Raw genomic sequence first — 20,199 nt, forward strand, 5'->3', positions numbered from 1 at the left:
TGAGAGTATGTGTTGTACTTGCCTTACAGAAGGATTCAATGAAGGGGTATGGCACAGTTGGTTTCACACAATGAGCCCTCATTTAATGTTGGCTGTTATTGCTACTATTGTTATTGTTGAAATTGTTGATGTCAATATTGTTATGATTGGCACTCCTGGGAAGCAGCCCCAGGACGCCCTCCCTACTGGGCCTGGTGGGGGATTGGGTCGGCCTTCACTCCTGCTCCACGCCCCCGCAGTTACTCTGCCGATTGTGACGTCAGCTGACGCTGGGGGCGGGTGGGGGGATCTGGCCGGAAATCCCTCTTCCTGTTGCAGATAAGCCCAGCTCAGCCCAGCTGACCCCAGACCCTCTCCCCTGACTCCCCCCATGTCGCAGGATCAAGACCCTGAGGCAGACAGCCTGTTCACCAAGCCCCTCGCCCCGCCCCCATCACCCCGTAAACTTCTCCCAGCCTCCGCCCCGCCCTCACCCAGCCCGCTGTTCCCCAAGCCCCGCTCCAAGCCCACGCCACCCCTGCAGCAGGGCAGCCCCAGAGGCCAGCACCTATCCCCAAGGCTGAGGTCGAGGCTCGGCCCCGCCCCTGCCCCTGCAACTTGAGCCTGGCTGCGACCCCTGCTCTGACGTCTCGGAAAATTCCCCCTTGCCCAGGCCCTTGGGGGAGGGGGTGCATGGTATGAAATGGGGCTGAGACCCCCGGCTGGGGGCAGAGGAACCCGCCAGAGGTGAGCCATGAACTGAGGACTAGATGCCTGGGTGTCTGGGTTAGGAAGGACCTGGGGGACTAGACTCCCAAGAAGCCAGGGGCCTGGACTCCTGGGTCTGACAGAGGAAGAGAGCTAGGGTCCCTCATTCCCGGGACCAAGATTCTAGGCTCCTGGGGAAGGAGGGAGCGGAGGCCTGGACTCCTGGCTCTGAGGGAAGCTCGGGCTGGGGCCCAGACTCCAGGGCCTCCAAGTGTCACCAGCTCACCCATTGCCATCTGGACTTTTCCCCACCCAGAATATTCAGAAGACCTTCATCGCATCCATGGACGTGTGGAACTGGGATGAGGCATCCCCACAGGAAGTGCCTCCAGGGAACAAGCTGGCAGGGCTTGGTAGGCTGCCGAGGCTGCCACAACGTGTGTGGGGAGGGTGTCCAAGTGGGGCCTCTGCTGACCCTAACCCCTTATCGCCTGCAGAAGGAGCCGAATTAGGCTTCTATTTCCCTGATCCGGCACTCCAAGGGGACACGCCGATAGCGACAGCAGAGACATGCTGGAAAGGTGGCTTCGGGCTGGGACCCCTGAGTGCTGGAAAAGAAGAGGGGAGGCTGGGATCCTAGGGCAAAGGGAGGAGGGGGGCGTGCCTAGGCTCCTGGGACTGGGGGTGGGGGGGGCGCGTGCTTGACCCCCTGAGGGTGAAGGAAAAGGGGGCGCGGGGTGCTGAAATAGGGGCTGGGGGGTCATAACTCCCAGTCCCTGACAAGTAAAGACTAGAGAGTGGGTAGTTAAGGGGTCTCTGTCATTGCTCACACTCCTCCCCAAACTCAGGTACAAGCTCATCCCTGGCAAGCTTCCCACAGCTGGACTGGGGCTCCGCGTTACTGCACCCAGAAGTTCCATGGGGGGAGGGTGAGTGTGGGGAGAGGCGGTGGGAGGTGGGGACTGGGGTCCCGAGGCACCGGGGCTGGAGGTGTAGACTCCCTGATCTTTGAGGACTGAGAACACCAGCGCCCTCAAGGTGGCATGACCTGGATACGGGACATCCGGCCCCCAAGTGCCAGGGCTGAGAGCTGAGACCCCTAGAGTTTTTGAGGGGGCACCTGGGCTGCCCTCACTCGGGATCCATTACTCCTCACAGAGCCCGACCCTCAGGCTCTTCCGTGGTCGGGAGACTGGACAGACGTGGCATGCACAGCCTGGGACTCTTGGAGCGGAGCCTCGCAGACCCTGTGCCCCGCCCCTCCCGGCCCGGGCCCCATCCCCGCCGCCGGCTCCGAAGGCGCCGCGGGCCAGAACTGTGTCCCCGCGGCGGGAGGGGCCACCTCATGGTCGCGCGCCCAGACCGCCGGGAGTAACACCAGCTGGGACTGTTCTGTGGGCCGCGACGGCGTCACCTACTGGGGCAGTGGCCTGGGCTGGGAGCCGCACACGGACTGTACCATTTCGTGGGGCGGGCCCGCGGGCCCGGACTGTACCACCTCCTGGAACCCGGGGCTGCGTGCGGATGGCACCATCACTTTGAAGGGGTACCAGAGCTCAGCTCTCACCGTTTCCTCCGAACCGAGCCCGCAGTCGGACCGTGCCAGTTTGGTTCGATGCCCCAAAACTAACCACCGAGGTGAGAGGGCCGCAAAGACTGCGGGGAGGGCAAAGCTGGAGTCTTGAGCCGGCACCCAGGCACCTAAGGGGGCGGGGCTCGGGAAACTGACAGTGAGGGGGCGGGGTTTAGGGACCAGGGGCTCGAGGAAGGAGGGGCCGGTGGCCCGCACTCCAGGTCCTTGGGGAGGAGAGGGCTAAGACACTGGTAGTCTTATAGGGACCAAGGGGATGAGGACCTAGGCTCCTGGATTATATAAAACGAAAGCGATGAAGGCCCAGATTCCTGGGTCTCCGAGATGGGTAGGCCAAACTCCTAAATCTCTGAGACTGGGCCCTTGGACGCTTGAGTCTCCAAGGCTGACTGTTGGGTCCCCTATATGGAGGGATCTGAACTCGTGGATCTCAGAGAAGGGGGGGATCCGGACTCCTGGGTCCCGAGTTGGGAGGACCCGCACCTCTAGATCATTGAAGTGGTGTGATCTAGGGCCGGGAAGACTGAGTGTGCCCCTCCCTTCATCCCGCAGGTCCCATTCAGCTGTGGCAGTTCCTCCTGGAGCTGCTCCACGACGGGGCGCGTAGCAGCTGCATCCGTTGGACTGGCAACAGCCGCGAGTTCCAGCTATGCGACCCCAAAGAGGTGGGGCAGCTCCCCTGCCCAGCCAAATCCTGCCCCGTCTCTTCTGGTTCTATTTAGCCCCGCCCAAGGGCTAGGTTCAATCGCCTAGCCCTCGGCCCCGCCCCTCCCCGGCCCACTCGAGGCCCCGCCCAACCCTTCTCAAACCCAGTCTCCCGCCTGGACTCCTGCCTTAACCAACCCACTCTCCACCCGGCTCTGCGAGGCCTCGTCCAGGTCTGCACTGCACACCGCCCCCAGGCCCGCCCCGCCCCACTATCGCCAAGCCCCGCCCCTTCCCACTCCGACCGAGCCCGACCTCTGTCCTAGGTGGCTCGGCTGTGGGGCGAGCGCAAGAGAAAGCCGGGCATGAATTACGAGAAGCTGAGCCGAGGCCTGCGCTACTACTATCGCCGCGACATCGTGCGCAAGAGCGGGGGGCGCAAGTACACGTACCGCTTCGGGGGCTGCGTGCCCAGCCTAGCCTATCTGGACTGTGCAGGGGGCGGACGGGGAGCAGAGACACAATAAAAATTCCCGGTCAAACCTCTTCGCGCGTGCTCCTCTGCTGCATTCTTCTCGCTGATACTGACTACACCAGCTAGGGAGCCTAAGTGTGCAGCTCCGCATGTTGGAATTTGGCTTCCCCACCTCGGAGACCCAGGCGTCTGGGCCTTCATCTCTTTCCTCTCACATGATCCAGAGGCCTGGATCCTTGCTCCCTAAAAGACTGCAGTGTCTTAGTCCTCTCCTCCCCGAAGACCCTGAAGTGCGGGCCACCAGCCCCAAGTCTCTTAAGCGCCCAGGTCCCTAAGCCCCGCCCCTCGCCGTCAGTTTCCCGGGTCCCGCCCCCTTAGGCCCCGCCTCTCGACCCCGCCTTCATTCCCTCCGCAGTCTTCGCGGACTTCCCACCTCTGTGGTTAGTTTTGGGATAAGGAACCACTCACCTCCAGTGCTGGGCAATGACCAAAGGAGACCCAGACTCAGGGAGCCTGCCATGTGCCCGCCCTGTGATGAGACATGCAAAGAAACTAAACCCAAAGCCCATAGGGCCTACTGTGTCCCTGCCCTGTGTCGGGATTTGTAAAGGAATCAGACCCAATCATGAGAGTATATCTGCTGTGTCCCCTTGAAGAGAAGACTCAGACCCTGAAAAGGGCTTACTGTGCTGTGTGTCCTCCCAGTGCAAGGGATCGTCAAAGAATTAAAACCAGTGCTTGCACCCCAACACCACTCACTCTTTCCCCACTCCAAGCTGGAGGACACAGGACTCAGACCTACACTGTAAAGAAAGCCTACGCCATTCTGAGAGCCACTGAGCCCCTAAAGAGAGCCTGCTGTGTGGTCGTCCTGTGAGCGATGCTGGGGATACAGCAGGGACCAAGACAGCCCTGGACCCTCCCCTTAAGGAGCTCACAGTCCAGTGGGAAGACAGACCCATCACCAGAGTGTTTTGAGCTGGGATGAGAAGACTCCAGGGGATTGAGGGAGGGCCAAAAGGAGAGACCTGATCTAGCCCAGGAGGAGAAGGGTCAGGGGAGACTCCCTGGAGGAGACAGCTGATTTGAGAAATCAGGTGGGCAAAGAATGTTTCAGGCAGAAGGAACAAGATCAAAGGCCCAGAGGTGGACGATCTCATACCACTGCTCAAAAGTATCAATGTGGGCCAGGCATAGTGGCTCACACATGTAATCTCAGCACTTTGGGAGGCTGAGGCAGGAGGATGGCTTGAGGCCAGGAGTTCCAGACCAGCCTGAGCAACATAGGAGAGACCCCCATCTCTATTTAAAAAATTAAAAATAAACGTGGCTACAGCAGCAACAGGGACCAATTCATAAAGGATCTGTGGGCCGTGGTGAGGAGCCTGGACTGTCTCCAGGGCTCCTGGGGAGCCATCAAGGGTTTTGTTTTTTGAGATGGAGTCTCGCTCTGTCACTCTGGCTGGAGTGCAGTGATGCAATTTCAGCTCACTGCAACCTCCGACTCCCAGGTTCAAGCAATTCTCCTGCCTCAGCCTCCCAAATAGCTGGGATTACAGGTGCGCACCACCACGCACAGCTAATTTTTGTATTTTTAGTAAAGATGGGGTTGCGCCATGTTGGTCAGGCTGGTCTTGAACTCTTGACCTCAGGTGATCCACCTGTCTTGGCCTCCCAAGGTGCTGAGATTATAGGAGTGAGCCACCGTGCCTGGCCCCCATCAAGGGGTTTTAAGCAGGGAAAGGGATTTCGATTTTAGGAAGATCTCATTGCAGGGGATGAATACATGCACGTAAACAGGTAATTCCACAAATAATCACAATGTTGATGGACACAGAATGTGTAAGAAGAGGTTCCTGACCCAGTTCCGTCTGGACACTGCACCCCAGATGGTATGTGAGAAGCTTTAAAGGCCAGATAGGAGAGGAAGGAAAGCAGTTCTCTTTCATAGCTCCCTCTCCTAGTCCCCAGATGCCTCCTTCATTTCCACAAGAAATTCTTGCATTCAGCAAATATTTATAGAGCACTACCTGTGTGCCAGGCACTGCTTTAGATACAATGGTGAATGAATAAGGCAGACAAAAATTCTTCCTTTATGATGATTCTTTTCTATTGAGGGAGGCAAAAAGAGGTAAACATAATTTAAAAGAACAGACATAGCCAGGTGCAATGGCTCACGCCTGTAATCCCAGCACTTTGGAAGGCCAAGGCGGGCAGATCACCTGAGGTCAAAAGTTCAAGACCAGCCTGACCAACATGGAGAAACCGCATCTCTACTAAAATTACAAAATTAGCCAGGTGTGATGGCGCATGCCTGTAATCCCAGCTACTCGGGAGGCTGAGGCAGAAGAATCACTCTAGCCCGGGAGGTGGAGGTTGCAGTGAGCCGAGATCGCACCACTGCACTCCAGCCTGGGCAACAAGAGCGAAACTCTGTCTAAAATAAAAAATAAAATAAAATAAAAAAGGCCAAATTGGCCAGGTAGGGCAGCTCACGCCTGTAATCCCAGCATTTTGGGAGGCCGAGGTGGGCAGATCACCTGAGGTCAGGAGTTCAAGACCAACCTGACCAACATAGTGAAAATCCCCTCTCTACCAAAAATACAAAAATTAGCCGGGAGTGGTGGCGTGCGCTTGTAATCGCACCTACTCAGGAGGCTGAGGCAGGAGAATCGCTTGAACCCAGTAGGCGGAGGTTGCAGCGAGCCAAGATCGTGCCACTGCACTCCAGCCTGGGCAACAGAGCAAGACTCAGTTTAAAAAAAAAAAGAAAGAAAGAAAAGGGCCAAATTGTGTAGATCATTTATAAGGACATTGGCTTTAGACTAAAAGTCAGACCAGTGTTCCTCTGGCTAGGTGGACACATTGCAGAGGGCAGCTGGAAGTCAGGAGACCAGGGAGTGGGCTACTGCAATAGCCCAGTCTGAAGGTGATGATGGCTTAAACCAAATGTGCTAGAGGACGATTATGGATATATTTACAGGCAGAACCAACAAGATTTCTTGATAGGTCAGCTATCGGGTGCAAGAGAAAGATTAGAGAAAAGGACAACTCTGTGGCTAGAAGGACAGAGTTAGCCATTTTCCCAAATGGAATCCTTTCTGCCAGACCCTTCACAGATCCAAGCTTTAACTCCTAACCCCACCTGCCTGGGATGCAAGACAGGTTCTTGAGCCTTTGGCCACTCAAATCTTTGTTAATCTGTGCTTTCTGAGGTTTGGGAAAAGATGGTAACGAGCAGGGAGGTAAAATCCGGGCATTCCTCATACCCTGACGAGTGACACCTGGGGAGAGACTGGTTTGTTTTCAATCCCCTAACAACTGGCGCTGTAATTATTTAATATTATAAGGGTAGGGATTTTTGTGTTCTGTGCAGCATGCTTTCTCAACCCGTAAAGTGCCTGATGGCCGGATACGGTGGGTCACGCCGGTAATCCTAACGCTTTGGAAGGCCGAGGCGGGAGGATTGCTTAGAGACAAGGAGTTCGAGTCCAGCCTGGGTAACACAGCAAGACCCCATCTCTACAAAATGCACATATATATATATATATATCTCCAGGAGTGGCGGTGCGCATCTGTAATGCCAGCTACTCGGGAGGATGAGGCAGGAGAATCGCTTGAACCCAGGAGGCGGAGGTTGCAGTGAGCCGAGAACGCGCTACTGCACTCCAGCTTGGGCCATAGAGTAAGACCCTGTCTCAAAAATTTAAAAAGAAAAAAAATTTTTTAAAGAAAAGAAATACCTGATACAGAAAAAGCGTTCAATAAATATTTCTTGCATTAATAAAAGTACTTTCGCTGGGACATTTTTCCCCACACCTACCCTCCAGCCAGCCCCGGGATCTATAACGCTCTCTCCGAGTGAAGATAAGGAAGTGATGAGACCGGGTAACCACAGGCGCCCGAGCCCCAGCCGCGCAAGCTCACGATTGGGCCAGAAGTGATGATGAACAAGCATTTAGCCCAGTAGAAAGTCGTAGTTCTCTTGCTGGGCGTGGCTTGAATGACTTCGGTGGACTCCTGGGAGGGAGCTGAAGCCGCTCGGAAAACTCCCCTAGTCCCCACCTCTCTCAGCTTCCGGCTGGTCGTAGTTCCGCTTCCTGTCCGACTGTGGTGTCTGCTGAGGGTCACATTGAGCTGCAGGTTGCATCCGGGGTGCCTTTAGGTGAGTGTGGAGGGTTCTGTAACCTGGGACCCCAGTCTAGCGGGCTGAGGAGCCGGACCCCAGCTTCCCTGAGAACGGGTTGAGGCTTCCGGCTGGCGGCGTCCGGCCTCCCTGGACCCCGGGGCCCTGTTGTTCTGTTCTTCGTAAGAGCTAACAATGATACGGTTGTTCCTTGATGCCGGGCAACATCCCAAACAACTTCAATTAATTCATTTAACTCTCCCACCAGCCCTATGAGATATGGCCCGCGATTATCCCCTTTTGTCAGTAAACAGGCTCAGAGATACCAAGCGACCTAGCTGAGCCTACACAGCAACCAGGATTTGGCCCAGGAGTTTGTCCTCCAGGGCTTTTCTTGGCTAATTCACAGGCGTGGCCTCTCGCGTCTTGCCTGGGCCGCAGCCTGGCTCCCAGGTGTCCAGTCCATCCTCCCTTTTGGACGTTGGAGGGGCCGCAGCGTCATCTCCGATGCACCCTCATCCTCAGATACCGGGTCGAGATCTCGCCGGTAACGATCCTTCCTACTGCGTCTGTGTCCCAGCAGCTGGTGTTTTACCCCACCTCCCCACCTAAAGACTGTTTTAATGCTCTCACCCTACTGCGTCTGTGTCCCAGCAGCTGGTGTTTTACCCCACCTGCCCACCTAAAGACTGTTTTAATGCTCCAGACCCCCCACCACTACCTTGCGTCGCTTGAATTTGACACTGCTCTGCAAGTCTTTGTATAGCCTCACGACTCCTAGGATTCCCTGGAATATAGACACTTCTCTCTCAGGTTTCCGATGAACACTGTCACTTCTTCAGAGACATTATATTAAAGGTTTTTAACCCTGGGTCCGCAGAGTTGGTAGAATTCAAAGAATGCTAGTACTTGAGTTGGGGTGGGGGGTGGAATTACATCTGTGTTTTTACTAACCTTTTGAGGCAACAACCTCGGTAGTACTAGCAGCAGCTGTGATTTTGTTAGCAATGAAAATCATAGACATTCTTTTTTTTTTTTTTTTCTCCTTTTTTGAGACAGGGTCTCTGTGTCACCCAGGCTGGTGTGCAGTGGAGAAATCTTGACTCACTGCAACCTCTGTTTCCCTGCGCAAGCGATCCTGCCTTAGTAGCTGGGACCACAGGCACGCGCCACCACACCTGGCTAATTTTAATTTTTTTTTTTTTTTTTTTTTTTTTGAGACAAGATCTTACTCTATCGCCCAGGCTAGAGTACAGTGGCACAATCTCGGCTCACTGCAACCTCCGCCTCCTGGGTTCAAGTGATTCTCCTGCCCCAGCCTCCTGAGTAGCTGGGATTACAGGTGCACGCCACCATGCCCAGCTAATTTTTTGTATTTTTAGTAGAGATGGGGTTGCGCCATATTGGCCAAGGTGGTCTCGAACTCCTGACCTCAGGTGATCCATCCACCTGGGCCTCCCAGAGTGCTGGGATTACAGGTGTGAGCCACCGCTTCCGGCCAATTTTAATATTTTTTTTGTAGAGATGAGATGGGGTTTCACCATGTTGCCCAGGCTGGTCTTGAACTCCTGGGCTCAAGTGATCCTCCCACCTCAGCGTCCCAAAGTGCTGGGATTACAGGTGTGAGCCACCGTGCCCCACCCAAAATCACAGATATTCTTATATCACATTATAACTGCAAATGTCACAAAATACTATATTCACTCATGATTACTTCAAAATTGTATTTTTTTTTTTTTTTGAGACAGTGTTTTTGCTCTGTTGCCCAGGTTGGAGTGCACTGGCACAATCTCGGCTCACTGCAACCTCTGCCTCCTGGGTTCACGTGATTCTCTTGCCTCAACATCCAGAGTATCTGGGATTATAGGCACCTGCCACCACGCCCAGCTAATTTTTTATTTTTAGTAGAGCCAGGGTTTCTTTTTTTTTTTTTTTTTTTTTTTTCAGACGGAGTCTTGCTCTGTCACCCAGGCTGGAGTGCAGTGGCGCGATCTCGGCTCACTGCAAGCTCTGCCTCCCGGGTTCACGCCATTCTCCTGCCTCAGCCTCTCCGAGTAGCTGGGACTACAGGCGCCCGCCACCACGCCCGGCTAATTTTTTGTATTTTTGGTAGAGACGGGGTTTCACCGTGGTCTCGATCTCCTGACCTCGTGATCCGCCCGCCTCGGCCTCCCAAAGTGCTGGGATTACAAGCGTGAGCCACCGCGCCCGGCCAGTAGAGCCAGGGTTTCACCATGTTGGCCAGGCTGGTCTTGAACTCCTGACCTCAGGTGATCCACCCCCCCCCGCCCCCGCCCCCACCACAAACTGCTAGGATTACAGGTGTGAGCCACCACATCCGGCGAATATTGTATTCCTTAATGAATCCTCAGCTTGATATAACTGGTTTTCTTTGTGATGCTGTGCAGGTTTTTTTCACTTCATGTACTCATGGAACCTATGCAATTTTTAAATACATTTAAACATATTTAGGCTGGGTTTGGTGGCTCCCTCCTGTAATCTCAACGTTTTGGGAGGCCAAGCCGGGCAGATCATTTGAGGTCAGGAGTTGGAGACCAGTCTGACCAACATGGTAAAACCTCGTCTCTACTAAAAATACAAAAAAATTAGCAGGGCGTGGTGGTGGGTGCCTGTAATCTCAACTATTCAGGAGGCTGAGGCAACAGAATTGCTTGAACCTGGGAGGTGGAGGTTGCAGTGAGCCTAGATCGTACCACTGCACTCCAGCCTGGTTGACAGAGCAAGACTCTGTCTCAAAAAAAGAAAAAAAAAATTCAGCGAGAGGTTTATGGGATTCATCAGACTGCGGAGGAGTTTGTGGCACCAAAAAGATTAAGAATCTTTGCAGTGTAGATTATGCCAACAACGGAGGCAGCCCACCATTTATTTTTATGCCATTTAAGCTTAGGAAGTCACTTAGACACCCTGTTCCTTCCTCGTCTGGGCAATGGTGATAGTAATAATTCCTACCTTTTAGAGTGGCTGTAGGAGTAAAGTGTGTAGAACAGCGCCTGGCATGTAGTAAGCACTCAGTGAGTGTTAACTCATGTTATCTGGGGACCAGGCTTGATTTTGCTGAGGAGTTGTACCCCAACCTTGCTGTGACCTCCACACTCAGATGTGTGGATTCGCCCTGCCCCTCATCTCTGTGTATGTTGAGAGGCAGGAACTTGTTCACACCCAGCCCATTGTTCTGTGCCTGCCCTCTTCCATTGATCCTGGGTAGTCTGGCTTGCTCAGGGCCCCTGCCGACACGCACTCCTTTCGCCTCCAGGATTCAGCACCATGGCGGAAGACATTGAGACCAAAATCAAGAACTACAAGACTGCCCCTTTTGACAGCCGCTTCCCCAACCAGAACCAGACCAGAAACTGCTGGCAGAACTACCTGGGTAAGCAGGACCTTTCCCTGGCCACATACCTCTAGTCACTCACCGCTTGCCTCTTCCTAGGGGACCCATCCACCCCAGCCTCCTCCCTTTTATTCTGAACATCCTTACTCTGGAAGGCCCATGCCTCTCATCACCTGCTGTTCAGGTTCAGGCTAGGGTTACAAACTTTAGTTTCTGCAATGATTTTTTTTTAATTTAAATTTTTTATTATTATTATGGTTTTGTTTTTTTTCTTTCCAGAGACGGGGTCTCACTCTGTCACCTAGGCTGGAGTGCAGTGGTGCAATCATAGCTCACTGCAGCCTCAACCTCCTGGGCTCAAGAGGTCCCCCTACCTCAGCCTCTCGAGTAGCTGGGACCACAGGCCCACACTACTGCACTTGGCTAATTTTTTTGTAGAGAAGAGGTCTCAGTTTGTTGCCCAGGCTGGTCTCAAACTCTTGGCTTCATGCGATCTTCCTGCCTCAGCTTCCCAAAGTGTTGGGATTATAGGTGTGAGCCACTGCGCCTGGCCCCTACAATGATTTTTTTTTTAAGCTGTATGTGTGTGTGTAATGTAACATGCACAGAAAGCACATAACAAACATGTACAGCTAAATGAATAATTCTAAAGTGAACCCCTTGTGCAACCATAACCTGGATAGAAAAGCAGACATTGCCTACATTCTCATCTCCCTGCCTTCTTTTTTTTTTGGAGACGGAGTTTCACTCTTGTTGCCCAGGCTGGAGTGCAATGGTGCGATCTCGGCTCACTGCAGCCTCTGCCTCCCAGGTTCAAGCGATTCTCCTGCCTCAGCCTCCCTAGTAGCTGGGATTACAGGCATGTGTCACCATGCCCGGCTAATTTTGTATTGTTAGTAGAGACGGGGTTTCTCCGTGTTGGTCGCTCTGGTCTTGAACTCCCGACCTCAGGTGATCCGCCCGCCTCGGCCTCCCAAAGTGCTGGAATTACAGGCATGAACCACCGCGCCTGGCCTCCCTGCCTTCTTTATATCCTGTCTGGAACACAACACCCTGCTCTCCCCAGGAGAGCAGTGACCCCACTAACTGGGGGTGATCACATCTTTGTTTTGTTTGTTTTTTGTTTGTTTGTTTTGTTTTTAGACTGAGTTTTTTGCTCTTGTTGCCCAGGCTGGAGTGCAATGTCACGATCTCGGCTCACTGCAACCTCCACCTCCTGGGTTCAAGTGATTCTCCTGCCTCAGCCTCACGAGTAGCTGGGATTACAGGCGCCCGCCACCATGCTGAGCTAATTTTTTGTTTGTTTTTTTTTTTTTTTAGTAAAGACGAGGTTTCACCATGTTGATCAGGCTGGTCTTGAACTCCTGACCTCAGGTGATCCACCCGCCTTGGCCTCCCAAAGTGCTGGAATTATAGGCATGAGCCACTGCACCTGGCCTCACAGCTTTGTTTTTTTTTGTTTTGTTTTGTTTCGTTTTGTTTTGTTTTTTTTGTTTTTTGTTTTTTTGAGACGGAGTCTTTCTCTGTCCCCCAGGCTGGAGTGCAGTGGCTCGATCTCGGCTCACTGCAAGCTCCGCCTCCCGGGTTCACGCCATTCTCCTGCCTCAGCCTCCCGAGTAGCTGGCACTACAGGCGCCTGCCAACACACCCGGCTAATTTTTTTGTATTTTTAGTAGAGACGGGGTTTCACCGTGTTAGCCAGGATGGTCTCGATCTCCTGACCTCATGATCCGCCCCCCTCGGCCTCCCAAAGTGCTGGGATTACAGGCTTGAGCCACCGCGCCTGGCACAGCTTTGTTTTTTAACACCGTGTTTATTATTTTATTTTATATATGTTATGTGTGATGTTATATTGTTATGTTATTGATGGAGTTTCTTTCTTGTTGCCCAAGTTGGAGTGCAGTGGCATGATCTCGGCTCTCTGCAACCTCTGCCTCACAGGTTCAAGTGATTCTCCTGCCTCAACCTCCGGAGTAGCTGGGATTACAGGCGCCCGCCACCACACCCAACTAATTTTCTTTTTTTTTTTTTTGAGACAGAGTCTTTTATTTTATTTTATTTTATTTTTTTGAGACGGAGTGTTGCTCTGTTGCCCAGGCTGGAGTGCAGTGGCGCGATCCCGGCTCACTGCAAGCTCCGCCTCCCGGGTTCTCGCCATTCTCCCGCCTCAGCCTCTCCGAGTAGCTGGGACTACAGGCGCCCGCCACCACGCCCGGCTAATTTTTTGTATTTTTAGTAGAGACGGGTTTCACCGTGGTCTCGATCTCCTGACCTCGTGATCCGCCTGCCTCGGCCTCCCAAAGTGCTGGGATTACAAGCGTGAGCCACCGCGCTCGGCGAGACAGAGTCTTGCTTTGTCGCCCAAGTTGGAGTGCAGTGGTGCAATGTCGGCTCACTGCAACCTCCACCTCCTAGCTTCAAGCAATTCTCTGCCTCAGCCTCCCTGGTAGCTGGGATTACAGGCGCCTGCCACCACGCCCAGCTAATTTTTTTTTTTTTTTTTTTTTTGTATTTTTAGTAGAGATGGGATTTTACCATCTTGGCCAGGCTGATCTTAAACTCCTGACCTCGTGATCCAGCCACCTCAGCCTCCCAAAGTGCTGAGATTACAGGTGTGAGCCACCGTGCCTGGCCAACTTTTTTTTTTTTTTGAGACAGAGTCTCACTCTGTTGCCCAGACTGGAGTGCAGTGGTACAATCTCGGCTCACTGCAACCTCCACCTCCTGGGTTTAAGCAATTCTCCTGCCTCAGCCTCCTGAGTAGCTGGGACTACAGGCACGTACCACCACACCCAGCTAATTTTTTGTGTTTTTAGTAGAGATGGGATTTCACTATGTTGGCCAGGCTGGTCTCCATCTCCTGACCTCGTGATCCGCCTGCTTTGGCCTCCCAGAGTGCTGAGATTACAGGCGTGAGCCACCGTGCCTGGCCAATTTTTTTGTATTTTTAATAGAGACAGGGCTTCACCATGTTGTCCAGGCTGGTCTCGAACTCCTAACCTCAAGTGATCCATCTGCCTCGGCTTCCCAAAGTGCTGGCATTACAGGCGTGAGCCACCATGCCCGGCTACCACCGTGTTTAGATTCACCTCTTTGTGAACTTTATAAATACTGTGTGTATTCTTTTGTGTTTGGATTTTTTCATTCAGTACCTTCTCAGATCCATACATGCTGTGGCATATAGCTTGCTCATTTTCATTGCTGTCCAGTTATGCCTGGACACTTGGGTGATTTCCATTTTGGAGTTCTTACAAATGGTGTGGCTGTGAACATCTTTATAAATGTAATTTTGCTGGGCATGGTGGCTCACGCCTGTAATCCTAGCACTTTAGGAGGCCGAGGCGGGCAGATCAAGACGAGCCTGGCCAACATGGTGAAACCCTGTCTCTACTAAAAATACAAAAATTAGCTGGGCGTGGTGTCAGGCGCCTGTAATCCCAGCTACTCGAGAGGCTGAGGCAGGAGAATCACTTGAACCCAGGAGGAGGTAGAGGTTGCAGTGAGCTGAGATCGCACCATTGCACTCCAGCCTGAGTAATAGATCGAGACCCTGCCTCAAAAAAAAAAAAAAAAAATGTGTTCCAACTCTTGATCTGGGCTGACTTGAACCCCTTTCTTCACAGACTTCCACCGCTGTCAGAAGGCAATGACCGCTAAAGGAGGCGATATCTCTGTGTGTGAATGGTACCAGCGTGTGTACCAGTCCCTCTGCCCCACATCCTGGGTATGTGCCTCCTGCCAGGGCCCTTGGGATGCTGGGGTGGGGTCTTAGCAGAGGGGAGTGTGGTGGCTTGGTGGGAGCTCATCTGTGAGGGGCAGAGGGAGGACAGGGCACCACACTGTCCCAGGACTCAATGCCTTTCCTCCCGCCTAGAATTGCCTCCCTTTCTCCTTCTGCTGATGCCTCTCAACCAGTCAGTGCTCTCAGCTGAGGTGACCAGGGCACTTTGCTAGATGTAGGTCACTCATGCACTCTCCAAATACACACTCAGCACTGGGTTCCCATCCCTGTGTAGCTCACAATTCTGTGCAGTCCTGTCCTTTTTTATTAGGAACATTTTCTTTTCTTTCTTTTTTTTTTTAGACAAGAGTCTTGCTCTGTCGCCAGGCTGGAGTGCAGTGGCAGTGGCGCAATCTTGCCTCACTGCAACCTCCGCCTCCCGGGTTCAAGCGATTCCCCTGCCTCAGCCTCCCAAGTAGCTGGGACTACAGGTGTGCACCACCATACCCAGCTAGTTTTTTGTATTTTAATAGAAACGGGGTTTCACCATGTTAGCCAGGATGGTCTCAATCTCCTGACCTCGTGATCGACCTGCCTCGGCCTCCTAGAGTGCTGGGATTACAGGCGTGAGCCACCGCACCCAGCCCTATTATGAACATTTTCAAAGTAGAGAGAATAATTCATTGACCTCAAATACATCCATCACCCAAAGTGAATAGTTATCAAGATTTTTTTTTTTTTTTTTTTTTTTTGAGACGGAGTCTCGCTCTGTCGCCCAGGCTGGAGTGCAGTGGCGTGATCTCGGCTCACTGCAAACTCCGCCTCCCGGGTTCACGCCATTCTCCTGCCTCAGCCTCTCCGAGTAGCTGGGACTACAGGCGCCCGCCACCACGCCCGGCTAATTTTTTGTATTTTTAGTAGAGATGAGGTTTCACCGTGGTCTCGATCTCCTGACCTCGTGATCCGCCTGCCTCGGCCTCCCAAAGTGCTGGGATTACAAGCGTGAGCCACTGCGCCCGGCCAAGTTATCAAGATTTATCCACAGTTTCTTCATCTACCCCTTTTCTTTTTCTTCTTTCCTTTGCTGAAGTATTCTAAAGCAAGTCCCAGACACGTCATTTCACCCCTGCCTACTTCAGTGTGGACTTCTAAATAATGACACAGTAAGACAGTCCTTTCAGCCCTGATCTGACCAAATCTGTCGTCAATATTTAATAGCTCTTTGCTATGCCCCTGCCCTTTGCTTAAAAAAAAAAAAAGTTTTTAAAGACAAGGTCTCATGATGTTGCCCAGGCTGGACTCGAACTCCTGGGCTCAAGTGTTCCTCCTGCCTCAGCCTCCTGAGTAGCTCGGACCACAGACATGTGCCACTGTGCCTGTCTCTCTCTCTCTGTCTCTCTCTCTCACTCGCTCTCTCTCTTTCTCTCGCTTGCTCTCTCTCGCTCTTTCTCACTGTTTCTCTCTTTCCTTTGTTTCTTTTCTTTCTTGAGCCTTGCTCTGTTGCCCAGACTGGAGTGCAGCAGCATGATCTCGGCTCACTGCAGCCTCAGCCTCCTGAATAGCTGGGACTACAGGCATGAGCCACCACACCTGGCCCAATTTTTGTATTTTTTTGTAGAAATGGGGTTTCACCATGTTGCCTAGACTGGTCTCGAACTCCTGAGCTCAAAGCAGTCTGCCTGCCTCAGCCTCCCAAAGTGCTGGGATTATAGGCATGAGCTACCGCACCCAGCTGAATCTTTCAAAATAAAAAAAAATTACCCTTTAACTTGGCAATTCCACATCTAGGGATGGTACAAAAATCTTCATGTACAAAGATGCCCATTGCAGAGTTGTTTGTAATGGAGAATATTTGGAAATAACCCAAGTTAAAACATTTATCTTGATAGTCTTTATGGAGACTGTGGTGATCTACATGCTGGCACATAGAAAGAATGCTAAGACACAGGAAAAGCAAGTTGCAGAACAATCTGTATAGTAGGAGTCAATCTGCAAGGATGGAGTTTTTATGGTGTGGTGTGTGTATGTAAATAAAGTAGGCACACACCACTGGCATTTATTATGAGCCAGCTATATTGTTAGCCCTTTTTTTTTTTTTGAGATGGAGTCTTGCTCTGTCTCCCAGGCCGGAGTGCAGTGGTGCAATCTCAGCTCACTGCAACCTCCGCCTTCTGGGTTCAGGCGATTCCCCTGCCTCAGCCTTCTGAGTATCTGGGATTACAGGCGCCTGCCACCATGCCCAGCTAATCTTTGTATTTTTAGTAGAGACAGAGTTTCACCACGTTGGCCAGGCTGGTCTCAAACTCCTGACCTCAGGTGATCCACCTGCTTCGGCCTCCCAAAGTGCTGGGATTACAGGCGTGAGCCACCACGCCTGGCCATGTTAGCACTTTACATCACATAAGGTCAACATGCTAAAACAACCGTATGAGGTAGGTACTATTATTAGTATCCTCATTTTACAAAATTGGAAACTGAGGCCCAGACAGGTTGAGTAACTTGCCCAAAGTCACACAGCTAGGAAGTGATGGAGCAGGGATTCAGGTTCAGCCTCTCTGTTGTCCATGCTTTCATCCACTGTTCGTTCTTGCACCAGTGGTCCTCACCCTTTTTAGCACCAGGGATGAGTTTCATGGAAGACAGTTTTTCCACAGGCAGGGTTGGGGATGGTGTAAGGATGAGTCCAGCATATTACATTTATTGTCCACTTTATTTCTGTTATTATTACATTATATAATAAAATAATTATACAACTCACCATACTATAGAATCAGTGGGAGCCCTGAGCTTGTTTTCCTGCAACTAGATGGTCCCATCTGGGGGTGATGGGAGATAGTGACAGATCATCAGGCATTAGATTCTCATAAGGATCGTGCAGCCTAGATCCCTCGCATGCGCAGTTCACAATAGGGTTCGCACTCGTATGAGAATCTGATGCTGCTGCTGATCTGACAGGAGGTGGAACTCAGGCAGTAATGCGAGCATTAGGGAGTGCTTGTAAATATAGTTGAAGCTTCTCTCGCTCACCTGCCACTCACTTCCAGCTGTGGGGCCCAGTTCCTAACAGGCCACAGACCAGTACCTGGTAGGTATAGGTTGGGGCTCGGGGACCCCTGCCTTACAGCATAAAATGTGAGCGTGTATGTATGTAAAAACGTTTATGCTTGTAACTGCCTGTGAGGTCCACAAAGAGTAGAGTGTTACTTTCAGGGAGTGTTAACTTGACATAGGCCTTATATGGGCCTTTTCATATTTTTTTATTTATTTTTTATTTTTTTTAGGGACAGTCTTACTCTGTCACTCAGGCTGGAGTGCGGTGTGCAGTGGTAGTATCATAGCTCACTGGAGCCTCGAACTCCTGGGTTCAAGCAGTCCTCCTACCTCAGCCTCCCTAGTAGCTGTGACTGCAGGTGCATGCCACCATGCCTAGCTAAGTTTTGTAATTTTTGTAGAGACAGGGTTTTGCCACGTTCGCCAGACTGGTCTCAAACTCCTGGGCTCAAGCGATCCTCCCACCTTTGCCTACCAAAGTGCTGGAATTATAGGCATGAGCCACCATGCCCAGCTTATTTTTTATTTTTTGTAGAGATGGGGGTCTTGCTGTGTTGTCCAGGTTGGTCTCAAACTCCTGAGCTCGAGCAGTCCTCCCACATCGGCCCCGCAAAGTGCTGGGATGACAGGCGTGAGTCACCACACCCAGCCTCCATCATTGTATTGTTTATACTAAACATCGCCTGTGGTCAGTGGTGGGATTGCACTGTGTATTCTGTTTGGCACCTTTTTTGCACTTGACTATGTATCTTGAAGATCCATCCATTCATGCCAGAAGATAAATCAGCCTCGTTTTTTTTTTCACAGCTGCCTGCTATTCCATCTCCCCTATTTGGACAAACAGCATAGTGTTGACTTGAGGTTTTCAAAGTAGGGCCCAACCTTGGAGCTCTGTACAGTGACAGATCTCCCCATCGACAGCTCTGCAGTGGGCCTGGGGTTTTCCTGCCCATTACTCTCCTCCCAGCATGTCAGCTTGTTCAGAACAGCGATTTCTGTCTTTTGGGGTCACTGCTGATTCCCCAGCCCCTGGAATAGAGGTTGGCACACAGCAGGTACCTATGGATATTGGTTGAACAAACAGGTGGGCAAAGTGAGGAAGATAAGAAGTCCATCCATTCCGTTTCCCCACTGCGGAGGGAATAACACTGTCTTTCCACAGGTCACAGACTGGGATGAGCAACGGGCTGAAGGCACGTTTCCCGGGAAGATCTGAACTGGCTGCATCTCCCTTTCCCTGTCCTCCGTCCTTCTTCCAGGATGGTGAAGGGGGACCTAGTACCCAGTGATCCCCACCCCGGGATCCTAAATCATGACTTACCTGCTAATAAAAACTCAATGGAAAAGTGCGACTGTGCATGTGAACGGGCTAGGCAGTGGCAAGAAGCTGGGCTAGAATCAGTGCCCTGACCAGGGAGGGGCTTGAGTATTTTTTCTGTTTTGTTTTTGCTTTTTGTTTTAATTTAATTTAATTTTTTGTTTGTTTGTTTATCATGGAGTCTCGTTCTGTCACGCAGGCTGGAGTGCAGTGGCACGATCTCTGCTCACTGCAACCTCCACCTCCGGTGTTCAAGCAATTCTCCTGCCTCAGCCTCCCGACTAGCTGGGACTACAGGCACACCCCACCACACCCGGCTAATTTTTGTATTTTTAGTAGAGATGGGGTTTTACCATGTCGGCCAGGCTGGTCTCGAACTCCTGACCTCAGGTGATCCACCTGCCTCGAACTCCCAAAGTGCTGGGATTACAGGCATGAGCCAGCATGCCTAGCATTTTTTAACTTAATTTTATTGAACCTTGACCACCCTCTCTGTGCCAGTCAATGAGTCAAATAGTTGATTATACAGAATAACCTAAGTTTCTATGTGTGCACCCACCCTACATAATTTTAAAGCAAATTATATAGATTATAATATAAAATATATAAAGATTATATTTTATCCAGAAATAAGGAACTATATGTATCTCTTAGAGATACAAATTTTATTTTATTTTGTTTTATTTATTTATTTATTTTTTTTTTTGAGACAGGGTCTCAATCTGTTGCCCAGGCTGTAGTGCAGTGGTGTCATCTCAGCTCTCTGCAACCTCTGCCTTCTGGGTTCAAACTATTCTATCTAGAGATACCTATTTTTTTTTAACATAATTATTTACACCTAAGAAATTAGTTCTTAATGGCCCGGTGCAGTGGCTCACACCTGTAATCCCAGCACTCTGGGAGGCTGAGGTGGGCGGATCACCTGAGGTCAGGAGTTCGAGATCAGCCTGGGCAACATGGCAAAACCTCGTCGCTACTAAAAATACAAAATCAGCCGGGCTTGGTGGCACATGCCTGTAATCCCAACTACTCCAGAGTCTGAGGCAGGAGAATCGCTTGAACCTGGGAGGCAGAGGATGTGGTGAGCTGAGATCATGCCATTGCACTCGAGCCTGGGCAACAGGAGTAAATCTCCGTCTCACCAAAAAAAAAAAAAAAAAGTTCTTAATATCTAATAAGCAATCTCTTGCACAATGTGTAACTTCTCCCTGTGTTGGGACCTGCTCTTTCATG

At 51.5% G+C, this 20,199-nt stretch overlaps 2 protein-coding genes across 5 annotated transcripts; both read left to right on the forward strand.

The window, feature by feature from the left end:
* The first annotated feature begins 266 nt into the window (after positions 1–266).
* Positions 267–3,469, forward strand: ETV2 (ETS variant transcription factor 2). Of its 4 annotated transcripts, XM_055240048.2 has the most exons (7): positions 270–726; positions 1,004–1,100; positions 1,185–1,268; positions 1,536–1,616; positions 1,846–2,325; positions 2,831–2,943; positions 3,250–3,469. In XM_055240048.2, exons 2-7 carry the CDS (start codon positions 1,031–1,033, stop codon positions 3,448–3,450), a joined length of 1,029 nt encoding a protein of 342 aa, XP_055096023.1. In that variant the 5' UTR covers positions 270–726; positions 1,004–1,030; the 3' UTR covers positions 3,451–3,469. The 4 variants fall into 4 exon arrangements, with proteins under 4 accessions (XP_055096022.1, XP_055096023.1, XP_055096024.1 ...); XM_055240047.2 differs by having other exon boundaries at positions 267–726; positions 1,004–1,268; XM_055240049.2 differs by lacking the exon at positions 1,536–1,616.
* Positions 3,470–7,408: 3,939 nt separating this feature from the next.
* COX6B1 (cytochrome c oxidase subunit 6B1) lies at positions 7,409–18,997 on the forward strand. The gene is made up of 4 exons (XM_055240057.2): positions 7,409–7,563; positions 10,799–10,915; positions 14,500–14,600; positions 18,811–18,997. Exons 2-4 carry the CDS (start codon positions 10,810–10,812, stop codon positions 18,862–18,864), a joined length of 261 nt encoding a protein of 86 aa, XP_055096032.1. The 5' UTR covers positions 7,409–7,563; positions 10,799–10,809; the 3' UTR covers positions 18,865–18,997.
* Positions 18,998–20,199: the final 1,202 nt, after the last annotated feature.

This window comes from Symphalangus syndactylus, chromosome 13 (genome assembly GCF_028878055.3).
Source record: "Symphalangus syndactylus isolate Jambi chromosome 13, NHGRI_mSymSyn1-v2.1_pri, whole genome shotgun sequence".
Lineage (NCBI taxonomy): Eukaryota > Metazoa > Chordata > Mammalia > Primates > Hylobatidae > Symphalangus > Symphalangus syndactylus.

Coding starts and splice junctions, on each gene's coding strand:
- ETV2 (XM_055240047.2), top strand. CDS start 1,031: ATGGACGTGTGGAACTGGGATGAGGCATCCCCACAGGAAGTGCCTCCA. Junction 1,269..1,535: donor AGCAGAGACATGCTGGAAAG/GTGGCTTCGGGC, acceptor CCCCAAACTCAG/GTACAAGCTCATCCCTGGCA. Junction 2,944..3,249: donor AGCTATGCGACCCCAAAGAG/GTGGGGCAGCTC, acceptor CCTCTGTCCTAG/GTGGCTCGGCTGTGGGGCGA.
- COX6B1 (XM_055240057.2), top strand. CDS start 10,810: ATGGCGGAAGACATTGAGACCAAAATCAAGAACTACAAGACTGCCCCT. Junction 10,916..14,499: donor CTGCTGGCAGAACTACCTGG/GTAAGCAGGACC, acceptor CTTTCTTCACAG/ACTTCCACCGCTGTCAGAAG. Junction 14,601..18,810: donor CCCTCTGCCCCACATCCTGG/GTATGTGCCTCC, acceptor GTCTTTCCACAG/GTCACAGACTGGGATGAGCA.